The sequence below is a fragment of the Stegodyphus dumicola genome, chromosome 4, assembly GCF_044657685.1.
Source record: "Stegodyphus dumicola isolate Sdum_Otavi_A_Nest chromosome 4, ASM4465768v1".
Classification (NCBI taxonomy): Eukaryota; Metazoa; Arthropoda; class Arachnida; order Araneae; family Eresidae; genus Stegodyphus; species Stegodyphus dumicola.
In genome coordinates this window covers 173,411,306-173,426,201 of record NC_140771.1, presented here as the reverse complement: position 1 = coordinate 173,426,201, position 14,896 = coordinate 173,411,306, and the positions used below count along the sequence as shown (strand labels likewise).

At 28.6% G+C, this 14,896-nt stretch overlaps 1 protein-coding gene across 2 annotated transcripts in view; it reads left to right on the top strand.

Moving 5' to 3' along the window:
- The window catches only part of LOC118181158 (tetratricopeptide repeat protein 39B-like), a 99,376-nt gene extending 85,692 nt beyond the window's left edge, over window positions 1-13,684 (top strand). For both annotated transcript variants that reach the window (XM_035350232.2, XM_035350234.2), the window contains 3 exons: window positions 1,503-1,620; window positions 5,426-5,542; window positions 7,157-13,684. In XM_035350232.2, coding sequence (XP_035206123.1) covers window positions 1,503-1,620; window positions 5,426-5,542; window positions 7,157-7,415 — 494 coding nt within the window. In that variant the 3' untranslated portion in view covers window positions 7,416-13,684. The remainder of the gene's footprint in view (window positions 1-1,502; window positions 1,621-5,425; window positions 5,543-7,156) is intronic.
- The last annotated feature ends 1,212 nt before the right edge of the window (window positions 13,685-14,896 follow it).

Genomic DNA, 14,896 nt, shown 5'->3' with positions numbered 1-14,896 from the left:
GCCATCCTCTTATTAATTTTTGCCAGTTAGTTCTTCAATTGCCTTTTTAGTGTCAGTTACATTTTTATTTAAAAAAATGCCTTCTTTAGTATTGAATCGGATATATTTCTTGTTTCAAATGTAAATTTTTAAGTGTTTTTTTTTAATAGGAATTACAATCTTGCCTCTCAAACCAATGAATTATTTTGATACCAAAATTTTAAGGCGGTTTTTAGATTTTTTGTCTAAAAGAAACAAAACCATGTTTCATTTTGTTACATTAAAATTATTATGTTCCCTTTTCTGCAGTGAATGGGCAAGAATTTATTATCTTGTATTTTTCTGGAAGCATTTGTGTTTTTTCTTCTACTCCATGATTTGTTATGTTATCCTTTATCCAGTATATGTGACTTGCTGCCTAGATGGGAAGGTGGTTTGTGACTCTGACTGCCATATCGAAGGACCCAGGTTCGAATCCCAGACAAGGCATGGATGTAATTTGTCTGTCTCTACATAGAAGGGAATGGTGATTCACCTATTAGGTGGCTAGTAGTGGCCAATGCCTTAGTTAACTAGAGCCTGCCATTAAGAGGAGAAAAAATTATATGTGACTTAGTTTAATAATGCTTCATTATCTTTTGAATTTATGTTGCTGGGATGTCCGATGCTTTATTAACTTGTCTGAAAACTTGAAGCAATAGTTATAAAACAAATTAATTCTTACTTCTGCATGAAGCTACATGAGCTGAATTCTGAGCATTCTATAGATCCAAAGTTATTGCATTATTTAATTTTTCAATTTTTCTTGAATATATGTCTCACAAATTGCTTTTAAAATTCATGAAAGTGACTCAAACTAAATAATATGCTATAAAATGCAATTTTAAGTATTTATTTTAGTATTTCAATACAAAATAAATCCAGAATTTTGTACCAAAAAATAATTGGAAAAGGGAGAAATTCTTTTTATTATGGAACTGCCTTGCGTACACTTGCAGGTGCAGAGATCCTGCCTATATAGACAAAGAGATCTTGCTTATAAATCAAAAAGATCTTGCCAATACATTTCGGCAATTCTTTTAATAATGACATTATTTTAAGCCTACTTGTGTGTATAATATAAAGAGATTTTGCTTGCATACCTGGAGGAGCAAGAACAAGTGAAAGGTGTTAATTAGAATTTTAAGTGAAATTTTTTGTAAACTTATAAATAGGTTATTGTTCAGCCAAACAATTTTATTAACATCAATAAAGCATTATGAGTACGTGTAAAATAATAATTAAAAAAATTGTTGTAGTATTTTTCAAAAAATTAATATGTAATTAATTGACAACTTAAGGAGTTATTATTTTAAGTTAAATATTTTTCCCCTGAAAAGTTATGTTTGAAGCTTAATTGCACTTATCAGTAAATTGTTTAGAAGTAATCATCTGAGCATTTTTCTTTGTAATTGATTATTTATGAAAGTAAACTTTATGAAAATTATTTGTGTGATTTATTAAATCTTGTTTTGTTTTCACAGATGTGGAAAATACACCTTTGGATGATTATTGTCTTATTTTATTGATAAGAGGTGTTTGTTACACCAGTTTGGGCCGTAACATGCAAGCAGAAGATTGTTTTAGGGAAATTATATCATGGTATTTTTTTAAATAAGTGCATTTTTGTTAATTATTTTATGTGTTCTTTTTTCATAAAAGCTTTTCTTTCAAATAATGCAATAATAATTTCAAATAATTTCCAGGAAAAGATTTTATTGCAATAGTCAATTATTTATTAAAAATTTACTTATTTGCATTAAATGACTTAATATTTAAGTAGTTATATGTAACATTTAAAGTTTTTTTTTAAATGTATGGTAGATTTTCGGATGTTGCTGTAATTCAAAACAAATTAACAAAATCTTTAAAATTTACAAAGGCTATTTCAAGTTAAACATTGTTTTTCTGGAAAAACTGATTTTATTTCCCAACGGAGTCTTCACTGACCACTTAGTTCAGTGATCTTCTGCTTTTTCATTCAATTAGAAACTAAGATGTGCTGTTTTCATTGATGAGCTACCAAATTTTTGTATCTTTGAACTGCTTCTCCTTCATTGTGGTTGGACTTTTTTTTTTTTTTCTTAAAAAATAAGAAGCGTCTTGATTTTCAATGCAGCAAGGAAAACAGTATTCCTTCGTACATTCTGCTAATTGTACATCTATAGTAATATTATTTTGGTTTCATTACATAATTCACACTGAAGACTAAAGATGTTGTTTTGTTACATTATGCTCCTTTATTTCAAAAGAGAAGGGAAAAAAGAACACTTCAGGCTTAGAAAATATAAAGCTTCTAACCTGCTAGGGACATCATTTCTTAGGACATGTTAAAGAAACCATTGCTGAAAATCAGCATCATACAGTTCAGGAACTTGCAGACAATGTTTTGAAATGTTTTGAAAAGTTAATATATGACCATTTGAGTGGTTGAGTATGTAAACTGCTATGATTTTTTTACCCCCATAATTTTTGAAAGCAGAATATGGGTGCTTGAATTTCTGAATTCAATTCTTTTTTGAAATAAAATGTGAAAAAGCTCTTTTTTGGGATGGTTTACCTTTGCAGATGAGAAGTGGATGCTATGCAATAATGTTGAGCAAAAAGAATCACAGAATAAGTTAAATGATTCTATGGAATCCTGATGTGGGTTTCATCTAAAAAAAAAAGTGATGCTGTTCCCATGATGGAACTTTAAAAGAGTAATTTATTTCAAATGTTGCTATCTAATCAGACCTTCAATTCTAGGGGGAGGGAACTCTCAGACTGGAGATCTAAGAGCAGAAAATGATGCAAAGTGTTTAGAAATAACTAATTATTGAAGTGTTGTTTATCATCATAACAATGCTTTGCTCTGTATTTGAATGAATGTTGACAGTGATTTATTGTGTTTGGCTGGAATTTTTTTTTTTTTTTTTTTTTCTTTTTTCATCCTTCATATTTACCTGATCTTGCCCCATCAGATTTTCATCTGTTTTGATTACTTCAAAACTGTCTGAATCGGTCTGCAGTTAATTTTTTTAAAACTGTCAAATGAGATTTTGGTGGAATCCTTACAAATAAATCTAAAGACTTCTTTTAGAAGGGAAATTTCCAGTTGCTAAAAAAAAAGTGCATAAGAATCACTGAATAAAATAGTGGTTCTGTTATTCAATGAAGGTTTCTACTGTTTCTGTGTTATTTCATAAATATTTACCATGAATAAATTGCAGAATTCTTTAGATGACCCAACAGCATTAGTCAGAAGTTCCAAAATACACTATGAAAGTACTAATGACATGCTTATTTGATGAGTATTTCTTCCCACTGAGCTAAATATTCTTAGTAATAAGAAATTATTTTGGAACATATATAAAATGGTGGATGAAGAAATAGTTCAAAGCACAATTCATGTAATTTAGCCATTGTGATGGTTAATTTGTGGACCAGTGTATTATGTTGAGAAAAGAGCACTTTTTATGCACCAATTTTGAATTTTTTGTTTTACATTTTTTTCAAATGGACCAGTAATGTTGTATAATACATACAGCCACATTAACCATTAAGCAAAATAAGCACATGCTTACAGCATCAATAAAACGGTTCTGACAGACTCAAGAAAAGGGGCACCACAAAAATTTACCATTGCAGGTTTTACTATGTATGGTGCAGTTAAACTAAGACCAAGAGAGATGGAAAAAGTAACCATAAATTTATGCAAGGGCATTAAAGTTCTTTAAGTGCTTAGTGCTTTTAAATACGTTAATCTGGCCCTGATATTAGGCATTTGTTATTGCTTCTCCCTTCTCCAAGTAGTTAACCTTGATATCCATTGGGAATCCAAAGAAAAGCACTTTGTCTGTCACTTTCTCACTAGACAAAACAGTCTTCACCTTCTCTGAACATTTTCACCTTTTACTGTCCTCTGCTTTGACTCAGGTGTATAATGGTAAATGGTATATGGGTTTCATCCATAATCATAAATTGATGCAAAAAGTTTAAAGATTGTAGTTAAATATCATCAAATATTGATTTGAAATCTCTTTTCATGGGCATTTTTGGTCTTTCAACAACCACAGCACCCATCATATACGATTTTTGTCTGTAAATAATAATAATAATTTTATTATTATTATTGTGCAGATATTTATTTGTGAGTCTACACTCAGCAGTTTCACACACTTTAATTCTCTGGTTTTCTGTAATGATATTTACGGACTGTTTTCACTAATACCAGTCATGATGGATTCAGCTGGATGTTCAAAATGCATTTCATTTTCATTTTTGACTATGTTTAAACTTAGTTATCAGAAATAAATTGCTGTCATTGCTTGTGCAAAATCTTCATGAATTTTACCCAGCTCTGTTTGATATGGATAATTCTTTGATTAGTTAAATAAAAGTGTTTTATCATTGCAGAGAACTTTTTTTAACTACTACAGTACTTATTTAAAGAGTCTGTAAAAACATTAACAGAATGCTGCTGTTATGTAAAATTTTCCCCAAGTCAAGAATAGCTAAAATTTGCCTGCCTAGTGAGTGGCACATCCAGAAGTCAGAGTACCATCCCATAAAAATTTAATAAACTTATCAAATAACCTTCAAGGATAAAGTCTTTATTATGTATCAGATAATTATCTCATAGTTGAAAAGATGTAATACTAGTGAAATATGAATTTCTTAATACTATAGTTTTATTTTATACCATTAATGTAAAAATTATTGAAATTTTAGAGTTTTCAATTTATTGGATGGAAAATTTTTATTCTGCATATGAATTTTAATAGTAAAATACCAAGTTTATTATTCATCCTGAAGAGTAAATATATTAATCTTTCTGAAATATTTAAGAAAGAATTAAAATCATACTTTTTAATTATGCGTATTGTTTACATTATAAAATTACTAAGCAGAACAAACTATTTGTAGGGAAATCTTACAGTTGTTTTGCATACTAAGTTTTGTATAATACTCATATGAACATGTATAAGAATTGCATTCCGTGAATGCAGATGTAAATTAACTTTTGTTGCTTACACTGTGTGCAATTATTATATCACTTTTTCATAGTTATTGCCACATAAATAGTTATGTCAGGAGCATAAACAAGGACATTAATCAAAACATATAAATGAGTCATTTTTTAAAAGGACAGAATCTTTCTATATTTAAACGAAAAGATTCAAGTTTTTGCAAAACATATTCACCTGAGTGTATTTAATATTAATATCTTTAGTATTTCAGTCTTTTTTATTTCCATAAGTTGATTGATTTTGAGTAATCATTCTCTATTAAGTGTAAGTGATGAATGTTTTATTGTGTTTTGATTCCATGTGTTACCAACTTGTGCTGTCATGTACAAAATATTTTTTTTATAAGACAATGTAATGAGAAATGTTTTGCTCAAAGGAAATATTTTATTTTATAGTGAAAAAAGAGTGAAAGAAGATATATATATTATCCCATTTGCTATGACTGAATTAGCTCTCATCAAATTGCAGCAGGCAAATGGACTAGAGGCAAAAGAACTTCTGGAACCTGCAAGGTAATTTGTTAAGAAACATTTGTAGCATGAAAGTTTGTTTCCATTGCATGTAAATATAGAATTCTTTTTCTTTTTCCTGACTCTCTGAATACAGTTACATTAATTCTGTCTTTATATGAGGGTTGGGGCAAAAGTCATGGCAACTATTTTTTTCTTGTAGATATGTGAACGGATCACAAAACATATATGCGTCATGTGGAAGTTCTGCAGGCATAGTGTGTATGCAGAACAACAGATGGCTCTGTGATAGCGAGGGCTCTGAAATCAGTCAGTTGGTGAGTGTCATACGAGATGGAAATAAGTGTTGAGCAGCACGCTTACATCAAAATAGCCGTTCTCTGAGGGAGAAATGCGATGGAATGTCACAGTGAATTAGTAGAAGCCCTTGGGAATAATGCCCTACCATATCGTACAGTAGCATGGTGGGTAGGAAAGTTTCAGCAAGGACATGTGCTAACCAGTGATGAGCAACGTTCGGTGCGACCGGTGAGTGTGCGGACCGACTTGGCATGTGCCATCATTGAGCACCTCACGGATGAAGACAAATGATGGATGTTACTGTATTTAGAGAGGGTAAGTGACATTGAGAAACGCACTGTCCACATGCTATTGTGTAATGAGCTACAGCTACGCAAAATCGCATCGTGATGGGTACCGCATGCACTGACAGAAGTTCAAAGGGGGTGCGCTATGCAATATGCTCCGACCACTGTGCATGCTGGCAACAGGACAGCGATCAATTCTTGTCACCGAATAATCGTCATCGATGAATTTTGGGCCAGGGCATATGAACCAGAACTGAAACGTCAGTCCGCGGAGTGGCGACATCTTGGATCACCGAGGCAGCAGAAGGTCTGTCAGAATCCTTCCCCAGTCAAATTGATGGTGATCGTCGCATATGGCGTTATGGGTGTCTTCGTTTGCCACTTTGTTCCTCATGGCAGAACAGTGACCGCACAGTACTACAGGGACTTCCTGGTGCAACAGGTACAACATGGTATTCGGGATAAATGTCCGGATCTTGTGGACAGTGTAATAATTCTGTACGACAATGCAAGACCACATAAAGCAGAGTGTGTACGGCAGCTACTCCGACGTTGGGGATGGGAAGAATTGGAGCACCCACATAATCATGTAGAGGCACATAATCATGTGTGGAAGATTAATTGTACTTCTTTAATGGAATGGAAGAATAAACCAGCAGTAAATGTTGCTGTGATCCAAGCAATTACAGCAATTTCTTTGAAAACTTCTGGCTTAACTTTCTGTATAATGTACAAAAATTTAATCATTACTCTTTAGCTGTAGACTGCACTAGCAAATGTGATATTTTTGTGTAATGGTTCATGTGTCTTCTACCAGAGTTGGTAGCTAATTCAGTAAAACCTGTAATGCAGTAATCTGTTTGATGTTTTCCAGCTTGCAGGAACCTTCAGAGTTGAAGGCGAAACAATTTACTTTGCATTTCTTTTTATCCTTCCACATATATTTATTTATTATTCATTCTGAAAACAAAAATCATTCCGTAATAATAATAATAATAATAATAATCAAAAACTATATTCTCTTACTAATGGCATGGTATGTATTTATTTTCTATTTCTATATTTATAGGCATAATTATCGGGGTTATCCTCTGGAGACTATACTTCACTTCCGTGTGCACTCAATTCTACATCAGCTACGTGCCAAAGGTCATGTGATCCCTACACCATCTCCGAAATCTACTCCTTTACATTCACCTGATCCTTCGCCTAATCGCAGTGGGGAGATTCCAGAGTTCCCTTATCTCAAAGAGAGTCCTACTTTGCCACCTAAACGAAATCTTCTTCACCCTCCTGCTGATCTGGGCTCCTGTGTTTCTCTGCCTTAGTCACAATTTTTTGTTGTTTAGTATTCACAAGTACTATATGACTCACCCATTCAGGTGGTGACAGCCTTTTATTGATGATAAATATTATTGTAATTATTGACATAAATTTGGATGCCTTGATAATATATAATGCAAGATATACAAAATTATGTTTGTATAGTGCAGTATAATGGATAGTAGGAAGAGGAATTAATTTCATAAGAGACTGAATATTTTTCTAATTATATTCTGATTTACTGCTTTAAAAAAACAGTGTAAAAATACCTCTTCTTTTGTTCCATGGCATAACTCATAGCCTAGGTGCTATTAGAATTGTCATACTGTAAGAGATACTCCCGCCCATATTGGTCACAATTAAATTTAGTGCCTTGATGCTTCAATTATCAGAAAGTTATTTAAATACCTGCAATGTTTTACTGTAAACAATGCATATTTATCAGAAATATAAATCAACCTTATGAGGAATATTTATTGCTTTTTTCTTATTTAAACTGAATGTTAATATAGAAGAAATTAGTATCAAATATTATTTTGCCCAAATGAATTTTTGTGATTAAAAATGGACTGCTTTCTCATTTTCATGCATTCAGTTTGTGTTTTTAGTTTCAAGTTTAGTTTTGCAGTGGTTGAAGTTTTAATACCTAGAGAATTATTAGTTTAATGTAGGATTGTGTATTAATTTCACAGTATTATGCAAGGCATGTTTTGTTAAATCTTGTGTTCTAAAATTATTTTCAAATTAGATAACAAGAAATTGAAATTTATGGTTTAGGAATATGCATAAAAGGTACAGAGTGAATTTGTTGCATTGTTCTCATCTTCAAAATAACATCTTATTTTAGACCGTTCAAAACTGTATTAGTTTCTAAAATTTAGTACATAAAAAGAAATATCTTATTATTCACTTTCAGAAATAAGCAATCAAATGGGTGACATTCGAATTTAATACTAGTATACCAGATGTTTGAAAAAAATTGGCTGTAGACTTTATTTCCTTTAATTACAAAGTTTCTTAAAATTAGAATAGAGAATTTCATGAAGATATTTTCAGTGCGTAGGTGGGAAAAAAAATTTGATTTTTTTTTTTATATGGGCCTGTACAGTAACTATTCTATATAGCGTATGGCTTAATTTTTTAAATTTCTCTACCATTATGTGCAATATTCACTGCAGTACAATTAATAAACATTTTTACCCAATATAAAGGGGCCATCTAAAATTTAACAGTGGGTTTTGTATTATCCGAGGCAGAACAAGTAATTACAAAACAAGCAGCTTTTGTTTTGTAGCTGTTGCATTAATGTGTTCTCAAAAGTCTGGAATTTGAGGTCACGTACAAGAAAATAATCAAAGTCAGCAAATTGTTCTTGAATATTTCTAAGAATCTTGTACATAAGGTGTGAAATTTTTGAACTAATTGAAGCATTAGAAATTTTTCTTATGTCATTCATATAAAAATACTAGCTTTTATTTTTTAGAATTTTAACTTACAGTATGAGACTGTTTTCATAAAATGCTTCACTTATTTAAAAGAACTTTGTAATTTTAAGTGTACATCATCGGTATTTAAATAAATAAAACCTGCAGCTACCTTTTTTAAACATCCTGTTTGTAATGATGAAAGTTAAATTTGTGTTGTTGTAAGACTTTTTCTTTTTGATAAAACAGTATTCTGGAAACTTGTCTTACACTGCATAAGTTTTGCATGCTAACTTAGCTGATGTATTTGAAGGTTGTCAACATCTGAATAGTATTTGTAGTAAATTCAAGCAGCAATAAATTAGCTGCCTTTGCATTTATTACCAAAGACAACTTTATGGTAATCTCTGTGATAGTTATCACATTTATATTAGTATGTAGCAGTGTTTAGTATTTGGTGTTCCTCCTTTAAAATGTTTGATGTATTTTTGTCTCTTATCAGAATTTATTACCTTAATTATCACATTATATATTAATATTATTAAAACAAATTTTAGATAATAGCTTGTTGCAACTACTTATTTTCTCTTCTCGAAGTTGCACGAGTGCATGATTATGCCATACAATTATGTTTTATTATTATTTATTATTAATGCAAACAGGGTTGTAAATAGGCAGCAAGCACTTAACGGTTCACATAAAATACACCATTGTAGTAGCTTTTTCAGTCCGAAAAATACTATATGAAAACATTTCTTAAATTGTTTTCCCTTAAAATGATGAGAACTTGAAGAGAAGTAATACTAATAATAACATTTTGTATGTTACAAAAAAGCAGGTCATGTGTTATTCCATATTCATTACCAGCATATATATCTAGCTGCAAAGTTTCTTAAAATAAGGTGTACAGAATTGTGTGAAAATACGGTCTTATCATTATAGGTCTGAGGTTTCTTTAAATTATTCAGTATACTGTAAGAAATTTCTGTATAATATATGCAAAATTTATGCCGACTTTTTAAAAGAATTTACTGACATAATCATTTTCTCTGCCATTTTTACTCATATTCAAGACATCTGAGAACAAATTTAAATAGCAGCTACATAATGAAGCTGTGGTTTGTTGATTAATGATTTTATCTGTCATAGAATAGCATCCATCAAATTTTAATTTTAAATTGGCCCCTTTGTTTATTGGGCATATCTTCCTGAATTCTGCAGTTAAGGATTTTTTAAACTAAAGTATAATGAGTATTTTACTAACTGGAATTCTTATAGAATTCCCACACAGTTCAATATACTATATAATAAAAAAGGAATAGAAGGTTTTTAGGGAAGACTGAAAAAAATTGCTTGAAAGAATTCATTGATGGCAGCTTTCTTCTATTCATTAGATAAACAAAGTGTGTGATATTTTATTGTTCTTTTTTCATGAAAATAAATATCTTATTTCATAATTTAACCATAAATTTTCAACCATAATTTAATTTGGATTAAAGAAATTTTATTTTATTACTAACATATATACACAAATATTGAGTTTTTGAAATTCAAAATCATAAAGTGTCTAAAAGTAGTAAAACATTTTCAAATATTTCACAATCTTCTATTAAATAAAATAAAAGGATAGATGTCAGATTAAAACTTAAAGGAAAAATACTTTCTAAACATACAGAGAAGTGTTAAAAAGAAAATTATACAGTTGATTACATATAATGTAATCAAAAACTTTGAAAATAATGTAAAATTGATGAAAATTTTAATCTAATTTATTTATTATTAAGTTCTCTCATAGTTTTTAAAATTTCTAATTAAAACTGAGAATAACACTTTTTAAACTTAAGCCCTATTTCCAACCCTGGTGAATACTTAATTTCTCTGGTGTATTTAATATAACTGGAATGACATTTTCAGTACAGAATCTCAGTCAAGTTATTTCTGTTATACAGCTACAGCAATTTATTCCTTTTTTGGAAACTAAAAATTTATTTGTAATTTAATGCAGTCTAACTCATTATAAACAATGATTTAATAATTTTGTTCCAAATTATATTTATTAGGATGTTTTTGTTTTCATTTCATTGTGTACAAATGTAACCTCCTAAATGTTTTTTCCTTCATTCATGTATTTGCAAGAAATAATTATACTAATGGGTAAAGTGTTATATAGAATAGATAATTTTGTTACTTTCTACAACATATTAAACTTACTGTCACATTTTTAATTATCCTTCAATCCAAACATTTTGGGATGTGAATTCATACATTACAGATGTAACACAATAGCTATCGAAAATCAATGTAATTGAAAAATAGCTTCATAAGTCATTCATAATTTCAAACCTTAATGCATGCAAGTGCTATCTTTTAACTAAATATAACATGTATATATACATATTTATCTAATTACTACAGTTTTTAGAAAGTTTATTTTACTATACATGTAAATCCGTATAGAAACTAGGCCCTTAAAAATATTTTATATACTTGTATATGACCTGAAATATCTTTAGGAAACATATATATTTTCAAATATAGTAACTTAATAATTTAAACTTGTTGTTAGAATTCTGATGTTTAAAAGGATAGCAAAACTACAATATGTTCTTTTATTTTTAGTTTGCAGTTTAATAATAAATTTTACCCAAATTCAGTGGGAAATATAAATTAAATATTTATAAAATCAAAACCATAACTTAAATAAGCTTTTAATTAAACAATTTAAATAATAAACTGTAAATTAAGCAATCTGTTTAAATTAAATAAATTGTCACCAGGTTATCGTCTCTGTTTGGTAACAACTATTGCATTTCTTATGTCTATTCTATCATTTTGATACCATTCATGAAATGCACAACTGCATTCAAAAACTTAATTACACAATATTACAAATAACTTTTTCTTTTCTGACATATTTTGTGCTGTGAACATAAATAACTATTTAAACATGTGTATTTTATGCATATTTTGTGTTTTTGAATGATATATTTTATTCAGATTTAATTAATTTTTTCATTACTTTTAGGATAAATGATGAATAGTAGAATTTCTAGTCATCTGTCTTGAAATATTTGTAAAATATTTTTTATTTACAAATATACATTCTTATAGTATTATCTTTAAAGTTTTATATCTTCTGTATAATATAAGCATTGCTAAATTTTATCACAGAATACATAGACACAACTAGTAGTATTGTGTTTTCGTAAGTGTTGTAGGTTTAGAACTACTGTAATTTTGATTTTTTATTTTTAATCTCATAACACTTTTATATATAGGAATTTTTGCTTAAAAAAGGTTTTTGTTTTTTAAATTAATTTTCTAACACAGTAAAATTTTTAAAAGTCTGTTTTTCATATTCCCAGTTTATTCTAGATAGTAAAAGTGAAATTTTATATAATTTATTCTAGATAGTAAAAGGAATTTTATTTGGATTTGGAAGTCTGACTAGAAAAGGACATCATCAAATGTCCCCCTTTCCTAAAAAAACTGTTGTCATTACAATAAAGAATTTTCAATATTGACTGTTTACACAACTATGCTGTCAAAATAGAATCTGAAACATTTTGAACTGTAAACAAATTTTGTTTTGCTTACAAATAAATGTAAACAAAACATGCAATCAATATGCAGGGGAAAAATTCTAAATTTTGTTGTTATTCTGTATGGACTGTTATTTGTAAATTAATATGTCTGTTTTAAAGTTATGCTATTTTTAATGGTAAATTGGAATAATACTTCAGTTTTGGTTTATGTCTTCTGCTTTTCAAGAAAATTATAAAACTACTAGTATAAAAAATAAAGTTTGTTGTCTATGTCACCAGTACTATTATACTAAAAATGCAATTGCATTAACATAACGAAAATCAACTGTTGTTTTTATATTTTATTCATTATTTTCAAAATATTTGTTGTTATTTAAAAGAAAATTATGAAATCTAAAATGTGTAGCTATATAAGTAGTTTATGAAATTTAAATATGTAGCTGTATAACTTATGCAAGTAGAACATTCCATATGCCACTTTTTTTTTTTCTTTTAGATCATTATCATCCTAATATAGGCCAATTTTAAAGAGGTCACTTCTTTTTGTACTTAATTATGTTATTTAAAATAAATAATGTGATATTTTTAAGATTCTCTCATCAGTTTAAGTATTTCATAAGCTTTTAAAATATTGGTTTTTAATTACAGTAATTAGAATTTGTGTGTGTGTTTGCATTTTATTCTTTTAGTTTTATGTAATTATTGTATATTATATTACCTGAATTTTATTATCTCCCTTTGTTCACGTATAAATTTGTGTTTTCCTTATATTGCTGTTATATCCATTATGCAAAACAATATACTTATTCGGTAGAGTTTTAAATGCAATTTAAATTTATATGCTGTTTAATGTATTCCTGAAATTTTATTTTTAGCATGCAAATAATTAAATTTTTACCTAAATCAAATCTTTTTTATATTTCAGTAAAGAATCTCATTAGGATCTTCAATTATGTAATGTGATGCTTTATTCTTTACAGTTTATATGAACATATTTTGTTTACATAACATTATTAAGCAAACTATTTTATTCATTATGTGCATGGTATACCATATATGACTGCAATTAAAATGTTATTAAAATTGTGTTAGTTCAAAATTAAGAAACATGTATTATTAATCCTTCACATTCAGTAGACACTTTCAGTCATTACTAAGTGTGTTGCATCGAAGTTCAAATTATTGTCTCCTTTTTAATGTAAACGATAGGCATTTTTTAAATCTCTCTTTTCAAAACCATACTAAATTTCATTGCTGCATCAAATTCCCAGTTTAAATTGTATCTTTTAAAGAAGTTTAACAAAATAAGAACACTTTCTGTCAAGTAATTTTTATATCATTATATATCTATTTTGTTAAATCAGTTAAAAAATAGTAATGGTAATAATGGTAATTATGCTACTTTTATGTGCTTGAATTTCTTAAAAGCAAGAAGTAAAGTTCTGTTCAGAATAGACATTTCTCAAATCAGTACAAATGGTTTAATCTATGCTTAATGCTTTAGAAACAGCCATCCATACACACATTACATTTCTCATCAAAATATAATCTGCAATGATGCATATTTGATCTTTAGGATTTCCTATTCAAATAGAATATTGTCTTTATCAATGTTTTTATTTTTCATTCAACAAAAGACAAATTGCACAATTTTTGTTTTAATGTCACAGTGCTGAATTTATATTTAACGGATTTTATTCCTGATAAATTTGAAAATACATGCTAGATGTTAATAATGCTAAAAAGAGTTTAAATATATTATTCACATAAATATTTTGATTATTTTTAACATGAAATATACTGTTCTTTGTTTCTTTAAGAGCAAACTTTTATTCTGTTATTGCATAACAGATCATTCAAATGTATATAAAGCTCTTAATTGTATTTAATTTGTGATGTGTATAGAACAGTATTAAGTATTATATTATTAATATGATTGCATCACTTTTTACATTATTATTTGCTGTAATAAAGAAAATAATAAGTTAATGTTTTCCAACTTATCTGAAATAAAATATTCTTCATATATTAATGTGTGATTAAAAAATAAATTTACAAACGTGATCCAAAATTTGTGTTTTTAATTCATTTTGTATTTTTTTAAAGTCAATGGCCATAATCATAAGTCTACATGAATACATTAAAGATATAGAAGTTACAAAATAGAAAAGGAAGAAAGGCTGTTACAAAGACTTTAATCTTCTAATTAAATTATATATAACTGGGACATTTTTAGTGACCTTACTGAATACATCATGGGTGTTTGCAATGTCTGCAAAATGAGAGAAGCAAGAAAAACGGGATACAAAGATACCTGTAACTTCAATACTGATTTCTCATAATAAAATGAAATACAAAGATGTGTACATACTATATTTTCAGTCAGATCTAATTGGAGCGTAAGCAGATATCCTTGTATGTTCATTACCTTAAGTAAATAATCCAAACCAACTCTGATATAAAGAAGTCAGTATAGTAAATCAGTGTATTATAACAAGCATTTTAGGGATGTGTTAA